Below are 12,672 nucleotides of genomic sequence, written 5' to 3' on the forward strand. Positions count from 1 at the left end.
CCCCCACCAGCTAACATTATTAGCACAAGTCTATGGCATTTTACATTGTATAAACTAGCCTAGCATCTAGCAATCTTTTTCTCTTCTCATATAAAGCCAGGGACAACAGCATTTAACAAAGGTAACGACGCATAATTTGGCTCCATTACAACTCACAAGGTTCACTGACAAAACAACTGTCTTATACTAAACACGTTTTCCAAGCAAATACAACATGCTAATGTTGAGAATTTGGTTGGACGAGAGCATATCGACCAAATAATAGACTAGTCGACCAGACTACAGCCCTAGTCATTTTGACAATTTGGGGCATTTGTGTTGACTTTACATTAAAATTTTGTGTCATGGATAGATTGGGTTTACACAGGGTTGCCAAATCTCACACATCTAGCGTGTGACACATGCATTCACCTTCCATCTCACGGTCTCACTCTGTCCAACCAGGAGAGGGGCAGACTCCGCCTGACCGGCGTACCGGTTGAGTGAAATGGAGTGCGACCAAATGTTTCTGTGGAAAACTACTCTCTGATCAGAGCATGTGAGCGGAGCGGGTGAAAATTTCCGCTCCTCGCTCGCAGACCTGTCACTTTGCGCCGCTCGTCCACTCTGCTTGGTTTTGCGCATTCTTCGCTCTGCTCCGCTCCACTCCATCATAAATTTTATCCCACTCCACTCGCTCACCACTCCGCTCAAAAAAACTGTGTCGTACTACCCTAACCTGTAATCTTCTATTCACAAATAAAACATGAGCTTGGTAGATTCTCTGGGGAAGCCCTCTCCCCGCAGTTAGGGACTGGTCTCCACGATACCGCTGTCGGCAGGGTGGAAATAAGTCAAAGTGTAGAGGAGACGGACCGGGTTAAGCGGCCGTCCTCCAGGGAAGCCCTCTCGCCTCTCCCCGCAGTTAGGGACCATTTTCCAAGGTACCGCTGCTTCTCTTCTCAGTTTCTTTTCTGAAGTACACAGTAAACTCCATAGTTTTGAAAGAAAATAGTGTGGGTGTGCGCAGGTGCAAAGATGCATTCTGGGTGGGGCATGAGCGACCGGAGCGAAATTGGAGCGAGAGATAAGGCTCCGCTCCACCTTTTTAAAAAAATAGCCACTCCTCGCTCCCCACTCCGCTCCGCTCCCGCTCACATGTTCTGTCTCTGATTGGTGCGCAATCCATATTTGCGCTTTGATTGGGCAGCTCTAGTCTCACAGTCAGCCGACTACGGCAGGGCTGCCAACTCTCATGCATCTGGCATGACTTTCACTCTCTCACGCCCATTTAACAAATCTCACTCCGCCGTCGCAAAGTTGTTGTTGTTTTTTTTACATCCAGCCCATTGCATGGCTTGACTGGACTGCATACTGGATGTCTACCAGCGCAGACTCGCTCCGTCCTGTGCCAGGCGTCAGTGTCCACTGGAACTGTAGCGGCGCGCACGCCAGCAGCTGAAATTGTTGGATTGCGAGATCATAATGTCACACGATAATTTGCGGAAACCCTGGAGGTATAAAGCAGGGCTGGACAGGGACAAAAAAATAGCCCTGGCAGTTTTGGCCATGGTGGCCCACTATGATTGATGAAATGCCATACTCATACACTATGCTGTTACCAAAATTAAAATAAATCTCAGTAGTACCCTACGTGCCCTGGAAGAGAGTACCAAGGCTAGAAAATCGATGTGCTCATTCACTTCTCATATACATCCTGGTGGTAGTAGATGGCCCTGGAGTACACAGTGCCTATGGTGAAAGCACTTGCCAAAGAATTCTTTTATTTCAAAATGTTTGCAAGTACAAATAAGATACATAAATGTCTGCATTTTTTTGTCCCAGTCCAGCCCTGTACACAGGTCATTGAAAATCCTTGAATTTATCTGTTTCTGTATGAAATTGCATTAAAATAGGATTTCACTGTGTGAATTTCAAAATTTTCTCGGGGCAGACCCCCCGGAATCCCCCTTAAAATCTTTCTGTTTGTCACAACAGGACATATTACTGGATGTTTTAAGCAGATGACTATACTACCATAGATTGATGAAATTGACCTTGATCTGCGCCATAAAACAAATATACATCTATGGAAGTATGTGGGGCTTAGGCCTATAGATATGAATATGTAAACATACATTAATTTCTTCTGTTTTCCACATGTGCATATTAACTCTTTTAAGGTTAAAAAAAAAAAAAAAAAAAAAAAAAGTGCCGCCATGTCCATGTATGTTCTGACCACGCACACACAAGCAGATATTACGTCACAAGCTAAAATCTCACTCCAGCCCTCTGATCAAAGTTGGCAACCTGGTTTACAATGTGGGAAGACAGAGATGACTTGCTAAATCACAACTGTTACACAATAGAGATTGATATTACATTGATATAATGCATAAAAAATGAACAAATGTATTACAAAAGTTACAAAAGTTTTTCCTTATCCGCTGCGAGGGTCCTAAGGACAGAGGGATGTCATATGCTGTAAAGCCCTGTGAAGCAAATTGTGATTTGTGATATTGGGCTTTATAAATAAAATTGATTGGTTGATTGATTGATTGATTGATTGATTGACAAAAGTATTCATGGTTTGCCAAAACTTACAATGCTAACATTTTCTTCTGGTGACTTTGCTGTCCAGTATCATAGCTGGGTGTAATCGGGTGTGGTCTGTGGTAATCATGACCACATCGTGTTTTTGAAACAATGATTGGAAACGCTTTTGGAAAGCACTGACAAATTATGTTTTCTTTCTGTCAGGGGTGTCAGATCAGGGGACGCTAAAGTGTGGTTTTCTGGAGGACAGTTACAAACATCACATGTTGGCATTTAATTTGGAGGACTGGAAAAAAAATAATTGATTTGTTTGTATTGACAAAACTGAAATACTCATGTTAAGTCAAAATTGTGACAATAAGTCAAAAACTTTGGTTTGTAATTTACTGTTATTAAGGATGAGTCTATTTCATCATTTGAGGTAGTAAGCATTAGATTTAGACTTACCCTCACATAATTTTCACTACATATTTCGAAATTTCTTTTCTTTCTTTTTTTTTTTCAATTTTCCCAATGGAAATTGTCTTGTATATAAAGAATAGCAGAACCAGTATGTCGTCAGCTCATTCCAACACCTTTGTACCATAGGGGTATAATTGACAATGTAGCCTTAAAGGCGCTGTATGTAAGAATGTGTCCAAAATGGTTACTGCACTCAAATTCAAAATACTGCCGAGTCGTGTCCTCCCCCCTCCCCTACAGATACAAGGTTGCTGGACAGCGGCACGCTGGAGACTGATTTGTTTGCCCACAGGCAGCTGCCGCGGCAGGGCTGTGTTGCTGCGTCCTTGATCTTCGGTTTTCCAGTGGACCGTTCAAGCAAGTCCGGCTTCTCTGCTGCTAACGCTGCTGCCGGGATACAGCTGAGGAGAAGCCGGCTGCTAATGCTATGTACCAGGACACTGCTAACGCTGCTGCCGGGATACAGCTGAGGAGAAGCTGGCTGCTAATGCTATGTACCGGGACACTGCTAATGCTGCTTGCCGTGCTGCTGTAGCTCAGTCGTAACTGTAACTGATGCTGAGACTCTACTGACTGTGTGACTGGTAGACGGCGGTGGGTGGCGCAACAGACCAAAACACAAATTCAAAACATAAACATGATTTGCAGACTGTAAAAATGTTTTTTAATATTCTGGCTGTACTATTGTTGTCGGTGAGATCAGTATGTTATATGAACATTATTCCTTAGTCTCTGTGACATATTAGGAGGATTTTACGACTATTTGCTTTAGATTTCTTACATATAGCTCCTTTAAGGGACTGTGAATGAGGTTTATTGTGAGCCTCAGTGAGTCACAATGTGCTGAAAACTGAGGTAAATGAGCCTATAAAGCTTCATAGAGCTGCAGACTTGGATGATAATTCTCAGTGACTTTGGCACAGTAATTATGAGTTTGACATTCATAATTTATAGTGACTTTTCGTCAACATGATTGTTCAATAATAACGTCTCTGGGAAAAATAAAGTGTAACCCACCTTTTTATTTATATATAAACCCACTGTATATCACATAAAAATTGGTAAGTATATCAAGGAAGAACCAATGGGTAGTTATTTGAAGTCCACTCCACTCGACTGATCTAACCATCCTCTGTTATCTCATGTATTTCTACAGTTACGGACGAGTATATGCTGCCGACCCCTACAACCACACACTCACTCCAGCAGCCACATACAGCGTTGGTGCCATGGTAAGACTATCATGCCTGCCACACATCTCTGTTCTAAATTTCTGGTCCTCTTCATACTTCATACATCTTCACACCACTTCCTGATTTTCAAAGTATTTACGTTTTACCTTTTAATCTCCAAAATACCCATTAAATCTGACCTTGCATGCATGGCACCTGCTTGTATTTACATTGCTTAGAGTTTCACATGGAGCCCAGGCTTGAGTGGAGTGAGACTATCTGACCAATCATCACACTTGGTGTTGTTTAGTAAGGCAGTGGTAACATAAGCTGGATAATTTACCACGGCAACTGAGTTTTCCTGGCTATAATTATATTAAATATTAAAAAGCATAAAAATATGTGTGATTACAGTAAAGACTGCCATATGCTAACCAACATATTTTTTAGAGATAAGTTAATGTTTTACCTTACATTACATTAGATGCTTCACCTTTATATTGTAGGCATAGTAGGCCTTTACAAAGTGTTATTAAGGTGGAACTAACAAAGTGGCCCATAGGCCCTCCAAAGGGGTCAATCATTCCCACAGTTGGTGATCTGTAGAGCAAAATTCCAGGTCAGACCTCATGACCATAGGCGAGATTTAGATCGGCTGGTAAATTGAAAGCTTCCCCTTCAAACTGAGCTCCCCCCTCAACAAAGCGGTATTGTGCAGTGTCTACAGTAATTGTGTTCCATTTTTCCCTAAAGGCTCATTGTGCTCTATGTTATTTACATAAACAGTCATGGAGGGAGCCTTCTGTCGGTACTCTGTTTATGTTCTCCGTATTTATGCATGTTTTCGGAAAGCTTACGAATTTGAATGAAACAGAGCTATGCCACCAAAAATCAAAGGCAAGCAAATGCTACATAGGGCACAACAAAGACATTCTAAACATTGCAGAACTGAATTAATCAGTAATTTTCTGTCACATCTCGCAATGTATTTAATGGCCTCACAGACCACAACCATCTACAATGCTGCCTCCATTAAAAGGTTCATTATTACGATTGCCTTCCCCGTCGCTTTGTTTGTCAGAAACTTTTGACTCTGTCCTTTAGTGCCATCTAGTGGCTGTATCTATGCCAACATAAACGATGCATCAAAGTATGAGGACAGTGATGGTTACATCTTTACAGATGAATGTATCTATTTTCATACACAAATACATGTAAATGAGCCTTTAATCATAAACAAGACTCGAAGATACTTAAACTCCATCACCTGGGTCTGCGCTGGAGGCTGCGGACTGGTGAACCCATCAGAAGTAAACTATCTGCTAAAAAGCAGAGATCCAAACCTAAGTTCATCACTCTCTATTCATCTTGTCCATGAAAATCTCAAACAGAATCAGTGACAAGGTACAACCCTGGCACAGCCCTTTGGCAATGAAGAACTGATTTAATTTTTTCTGAAAATATGCACACAGCATTATAGAAGGCGCACAGCAATGGCCCTGGCATCCCACAGTCCCAAAGAGCCTCCCACAAGACACCCTGAGGGACATGGCCCTCTTCAAGGCTACAAAGCACAGGTAGACTGGACCATGTGAACTCCCCTCCTTTATTCTTGCAAGTAAAGCGCTGGTCCACTGTACCACAAGCAGGATGGAATCCAAACTGAGATTCGACGATCAGCCCAATTCTATTTTTCCAGCACTCTTTGTCATATGATGATAATTGGAGCACACTCTCTAAGCAGACTGTACTACTTTCAACTGACCTCTGTGATTGACCCTTGGCCTGTGTCCAGAAGGCTTATTTAGTTAATCCATTCTTTAGGGTCAGTTTCTACAGCACCTTATTGAATCCAATTATTGTATTGAACAAATATTGAATCTACATATTTAACTGAAGGGTATTGAGTGGCAGCCTGATTGATATTCACAACCTCTAGCAGGTGCACTGCATCGGATATGAAATGTTTATTAAGGATAGATATTCTCTTTGCAGTGACAAATGTAAACTTAAAATGGGGAATGTTAACCAAACAGGAGAGGCTGAGTGCTGCATCCAAAGAAATCTGAACCTCTTTCACTTTCTCAAGTAACAATGTCACTGCATTGCTATTTTGTGTAAATGTGGACTGAAGACAGATATCGATGACACATTGTCAAATGGTCCCCTGACTACCATCCTCATTAGTTTAAGAGACCAGATTTAAATTTGTCTTTGCGTGTTCTCTGTTGGCGTGTTGAGTGCATTGCTCAGCAAGAAAGAGTAAGACAGGAGGTGCTATAAAAAGGGCTCAAAGTAAAAGCCACATAACACTAAACACTCATACTAAAGTCTAACTCAGTATAATGCTCACATGACATGATGTGCACATTGGCGGAATTTTTGGTTGCGTGATTGTCTTCATGCTGGCTATGAAGAAATCCCTTGTGAGAGGAACTCTTTTACACTGTAAAAGATGGGGAACATCTTGTACAGTTTTTTGTAATCGTCCAACCACAGTCAATATGACACTTTAGCAGTCTGCTTAGCCAAGTCAAGTGGTTATCTACTTCATGGCAGTCTTGTGTAGATTCCTTGCCTGTGCTGTGTCCTGACAACAAATCTACATATGTGGACCAATTTGAAGACAATCAGTCCCTGGTAACAGATGTATTATAGATTCCCTGCCTATCAAGCAACCCAATGAACCCTGGTCCTTTTAATGATATTTGACATGTCAACCATTGCTCTAAAGATCTCGTTGGGTTAAAACTTCACCTGAACATTGCACTGGAGATGAAAATAAGTCTCTCTAAAGCATCCACATTGACACTCCTTTCCATAGATACCATACAAGACACAATACAACATAAATACAGGTTACATTTTTAAATCAGAGCTATTTCACCATCAAAAACAGTAAGACACATTTGAAAAGCAATTATAAATTGCTTTACCTTTTAGGCTCACTGTAGTACTGTGTACCTGCATGACAGTATATAGGCAAAAATTAAATCATGGATCATATTTACTATAAGCAGACACTCATTATTAAAAAGAAATAATATGATAGGGAGGTCTTTTTTTCTGAACAACCTCTTTATGACCTCTTAACAACACATAATCTAGTGGTGGGCAAGAAATGTGTTAGAATTACATGTTGGCATTTTTATAGGAGACTGAGCTGGGTATGCCCATTTGTAGCTCTGTGCTTTGGTGTTTGCTCAAAAATGATCCATTGTGGCTCACAAGATTTTCCCTGCAATTAAAATATTAATACAGTGAAGTGGCCAATAAGTTTCAATAATGCATAACTGTTAACTAAATAGTTTGCCTTAGCATAATAGTCCATCATCAGTGTTGTGTACTGTAAATTTAATGTTTTTTGTTTGCTTGTTTGTTTGTTTTTTACAAGTATTGATTAAATATTAAAGAATATTTTCTTAATCTATGCTATTAATAGGTTTGATTCCTGTTAATGTGAATTAATGTGTATTTCCAGCCATATTTCTTTATTTCTTTCTTTATTTGTGTATTAAAAATAAATAATAACACATTTTAACTTAAATCTGCAAACAGTAATTTGGCAGCACCCCTGCCCTAACTCTTGGCCTCCCTGGGGGTTGCAGACCCCCAGTGTAAGACCCAGAAGCAAGACAGTAAAAGGACATGTTCAGAAAGGTTATACTATAAAAAATATAAAAACTGAGGAAGGGAGAGTGGAAATCATACCCTTGTATTAAGATTACCTCATGACAGTAGAACCCATAATCTTGTCCTGTGAGTCATTTTACCCTTTTGGTTTCCTTGAAAATTACTGGGGGGGGGGTTTTCTTTGTTTTTTGCTTTCATCATGTAGAATTCATAGTAACCATCACTAATAGTGTCATTTTTAAAGCACTTTACAAAGATTGCTCACTAAACATGATGTCAATCAGCAATTTAGATGAAAGAATTAGAAGCAATTAATATTTAGCTGCCATTAGGGTGTCTTTCACAAAGGCAGAGAAGACTGGAGCTGCCTGTGTATACAAATATGTCCTATCAATAGGCCTTCTCTTCTGTCACTTAGAAAAAAAATCTATTAGTTCATACACTTTGAAACAAATATATTGTTAAATTCCACCAACTGCACTCCACAATCTCTACTCATGCTTCATCTCCTCCATACGGTACTCCTCCCCCACCCTGTTCTCGTCTACAGTTGCTGTGCATAAGCTTTTCTGCAGCGCTGACATCTCCTCACTTAAACTTAATTGAATTTGTCTGTGCTGCTAACGGCGGTCCAAATGACACATTAATCCCGCCTGTAAAAGGTGATGAATGTCTTCATGCCTTGGCAGCCCAGTCCATGTTAGTTATTATATTTCTAATTTGGTGGATACCACCTCACCCCACACTCCCTGGTAATGAAATAATTAGTCATTTTGATAATTAAATCCCTCGTGATGCCACAGCCACAGGGAGGAAGCAAGGAAGGAAAAAAGTGAGCGAGATATCTGGGCGGACTGGAGGGAAAGATTGTTGAAATTACTGGTTAGCCGCAAACGCCACCCAAAGTGAATAGCCTAGTATGTTGCAAACAGAACAAAATAACTTAAAAAAGGTTTAAAGTGTCAGTCATCTGTCAATACAATACACCAGTAAGTCTTATTAAAGATGCAACACCTAGCATTTTAAACAGTTCTTGTCCCCTCCATGTGCAGCTGCTGTAAGATAAAAATGTTATTTCAACTTAGGTTATATTACTTAATTTTGAGCATATCTATGGAAGCTCATGACCAATGTTAAATGACGTCTGAACTATCATTAGGCCCTGCAGTATTAGGCTTTCCTAAGTCCCTTATTCGATCACCCCTTGTTTGACCTAGAAAGCATTCCAGTCCGCCATAATGAAGGATGTTCCAATGCCCTTATTTCTGCTCTGAGGATTGAGGATTGAGAAGCAAAGATGGATCTCTGAGGAGACATGATCAAGAATACATGAGAGCAGCCTTTGTGGAAGGGTTTTACCAGAATAACATACCACTCTATCTGCTATTGATTAGACACCACAGCTGATCAAGGTGCTTTGAAACTGCATCACATTACTGCAGTTTTCTACCACAGTGTACTGACTAATGACAGAAGGAACCCAAGTGTACTTCTCCCAAGCTTTAGGTTTTATTTATTTACTGATTCACTATCTAGTTTAAGTCGTGAAAGTGTAGGTCCGATTAACAAAAGAACCATAAAAAACTTTTGTCACATATAACAAAGGTTTTTGTCTTTGTGATCTGTCAATCCAAACCCCGGATATGTTACATTTATATGTTATTATATAGTGGATATGTTGAAACTTTATATTTCTTTAAATTAAACAATGCTGTGGTTGACATTAGGCACAAACAACACTTATGGTTATGGTTAGGAAAGTATCAGGTTTTGGCTTAAATTACCTGGTTTTGGTGGCACAATCCAAGCTGGAAACACAACAATATCACAGTTTTAAACAATCACTTTTCATAGCACTATTTACACACAATGATCTGAACACATGTGGACAACTGAGACTTACTGCTATTCACACCTGTGTGTATCATGGTTTCTAGCTAACCACTTGTTTAGATTTTAATACTGCTGACGTCATCTCCGTGAGAAGGTCAAAATGCCCCATGCAGAATTATTATGTCCACACTCTCGCTAGTCATGTTAGCAGTTGTGTCACTACACCTGGAGATTGCTGTCAGCAGAATCCAGCACGTCTCCTTCCACAAGGCAGAATGATGAACAGGCAGACATCGCTTTGTTCAATTCATCATAAAATGGACAAGTTATAGAGTGTTGGCGCTTTGTAACCAAAACAACCACCACATCCTGTTTTGATAATGTATTTTAAAAAATAATTTAAAGTAATGGATGTAGCTACCTTGATATCACCCAGTGGTTTGTGGAGTCCTGTTTTGAAACCTGGAGTTAAACATTTTGGCTGTCGCCATCTTGGCTTTTTGAAGCCCACTTCTGGCTTCAAAAAGCCATATTTGGACAGCTACAGAGACCATTGTTTTTGCTGTTGGAGGCTGCCTCAAGGGGCCATTGTGGAACTGCAGTTTTTTGCACTTGGCTTCATTTTTCAGCCCTGGAGGTTGCATCCCAGACGAGTGATCAGATCACAGTGCTTCTTGGTGGTCTTTTACACTTGTATTTTGCACTGTCTACTTATGATCCGATCTCCTTAGACACATTTTAATACTTTAAGGGTAAACAGGGTCTAAGTAATATGCTACCTCTGCTTGCGAAAGGCCTCTCTATGCCAGTCATCAAAGCACCCTAGCTGTCAAACAATGGAGACATAGCCAATATCACCAGGCTAATAGCAACCAAAGTCGTGGTTATTAGTGCTTAAACTGTTAGATCAGGATACCTGTGGAGCTCTCCTAAATATTGGCAGAGATAATGGTCCATTTCTAATTGAAAGTTGATAAAATGCTTTTAATCATATGTCTGAGGTAGGACTAAACATGTATCACTTGAGAATGATTGACCAGTTAGAACTTCACTCCTACTCTGAAAAGCTTGACAAATACCGCATCTAGAAGCAAAGTTGCATGTCCAAGGATTGTGAAAGCAAGACCTGCCCTGATCTGCCTTACTCTCCCTCTGACTGGCTTACCCTGACATTCTAACCTTAACTCTAACCAATCCCACTCCTCTTGCCTTAACCCAACAAACCTAACCAACAAGTAACTATCTTAGGCAACACAAATTTGTGCCCTGGACCTCATATTTATGAGGCTTAATAAAAACTGTGGTAAAATTATTCATTAATGCAGTTTCATCTGAACACACACAGAGGAAACTGCTCTCAACATTCTCTTTTAACTGTGAATTTCACAGAAACAAAGCACATTTCATAATATATCTCAACTGACTGCTGCTTAAAGCTTAAACTGCCTCAAAATCTCCATCCCCTCCACCCAGTGAAAACCAGCATGATCCATCTGCAAGATTTAGCCCGTCCTGGTTACCATTCTGCTTAAAATCACCTTTAGACGTGTTTTTTTTTTTAATTCATATTTTACTCAACTTTTTCAGTTGTATTAACTGGATTTCTTTCACATAGCACTTGGCATGTACCCCTGGCATGAAGCGTCTTGCTGTGCTTGCTGCATGACGGTTGCTCCGGTCATTGGTCTTTTCATCCCCCCATGGGTTTGCACTGGAATAACGGTAACGTAATGTTGAAACTCTAGTTGTAGTTTGTGAAGAATAAAGGGGGGCTAATGAGGGCGTGTATGTGTGTGTGGGTGTGTGTGTGTTCTGTGGTGTTTCCATGAATATGTGTGTGTGCATTCTTTCGTGGGTGTGTGTGCCTCTGTGTGTGAACCGTTGGGTTTGTCCGTGCATGCCTGTATGTGTTTCAGAACGCATTCACCCCGCTGACAGATGCGAAAACTCGGAGCCACGCCGACGACGTGGGGCTAGTGCTGTCCTCTCTCCAGGCTAGTATATACCGGGGAGGCTACAGCCGCTTCGCACCCTATTAGCAACACCTCCAACTCCTATACTCAACCTTCCAACAGGACAGAAAGAAAGTGTGTGTGAGCGTGAGTGTGTGAGCGAATGAAAACAACAGAGAACGAGTGATCAGAGGAGAGATGTTACTGAGGCCTGGGTATTGCAATACATGCAGTTTGTGCATCATTTCAGCATCTCCTAAGAGAGAAGTACAAAAAAAAGAATAAAATGACAGCTGATATTTTTCATCTTATACCTCAGATATTTTGTGCTGTGTATTTTGATATTGTGGGTTTTTAATTTCTAAAGATTTAAACTTAGATTATCAGCTGTAGAGGTTTTTCCATGGTACTAATAGAGAGCTGCTAGAGTAATGATTAGGACACAAATGAAATATTTATCAAAATCAAATTGTTAGGGCTTGTATAGAACTCCAACCCTGTAAGATAGGTCATAGTCACACTTTGGGGTTTTTATGTTTTGTAAGAGTGTTAAAGTGACTATGCTAGTCAAGTGTTGTTGTTTTTCTTCTCTCAGCTTCCTTTGGCACTTCCTCTGTCGGTTTAGCAATGATAGTTTTATTTTATTATTATTTTTTTGGTTTGGGAGGAAGTACAGACGCCTTGGAAAACATGGACATGGATAAAAGTTCTTCTCTGAACCTTTAAGGGCAGAGTGGGTGTGTAGGAGAAGCTGAGAACAGCCATTATTGCTATATTTAAGTCCATTATCTTGAGAACTCAACATTGGTTTTTTTTTGTTGTTGTTGTTTTGTTCACTGAGAACAAGCTCTTAACTTGTGATTAGAACTTTATTATCCTCATAGTTATTTTGCCAAACAAAGATAATGCTACTTTCTCAAGAAAAAATCCTGTGTAATGTCTGCATAGTTGTGAAAACTTAATGTATTGTAGCCAAATTTCATTGAGTTTTCCTGTTTATTTTTTGTAACAAACAAAATTGCATTGCACTCACATAGAAACAGCATTTTCAGATTTGACTTAATATCTCATAATTACTAAATCCC

General features: G+C 40.2%; 1 protein-coding gene across 10 annotated transcripts in view; it reads left to right on the forward strand.

The window, feature by feature from the left end:
* Positions 1 to 11,874, forward strand: part of rbfox1 (RNA binding fox-1 homolog 1) — a 554,543-nt gene extending 542,669 nt beyond the window's left edge. For 8 of the 10 annotated variants that reach the window (XM_033644552.2, XM_078161770.1, XM_078161769.1 and 5 more), the window contains 2 exons: positions 4,154 to 4,229; positions 11,552 to 11,874. In XM_033644552.2, coding sequence (XP_033500443.2) covers positions 4,154 to 4,229; positions 11,552 to 11,674 — 199 coding nt within the window. In that variant the 3' untranslated portion in view covers positions 11,675 to 11,874. Of the gene's footprint in view, positions 1 to 4,153; positions 4,230 to 11,250; positions 11,358 to 11,551 lie in introns of those variants that run through there. The other 2 variants (XR_004502636.2, XM_033644554.2) reach the window with 2 other exon arrangements.
* The last annotated feature ends 798 nt before the right edge of the window (positions 11,875 to 12,672 follow it).

This window comes from Epinephelus lanceolatus, chromosome 18, assembly GCF_041903045.1.
Source record: "Epinephelus lanceolatus isolate andai-2023 chromosome 18, ASM4190304v1, whole genome shotgun sequence".
In the NCBI taxonomy this organism is placed as follows: Eukaryota; Metazoa; Chordata; class Actinopteri; order Perciformes; family Serranidae; genus Epinephelus; species Epinephelus lanceolatus.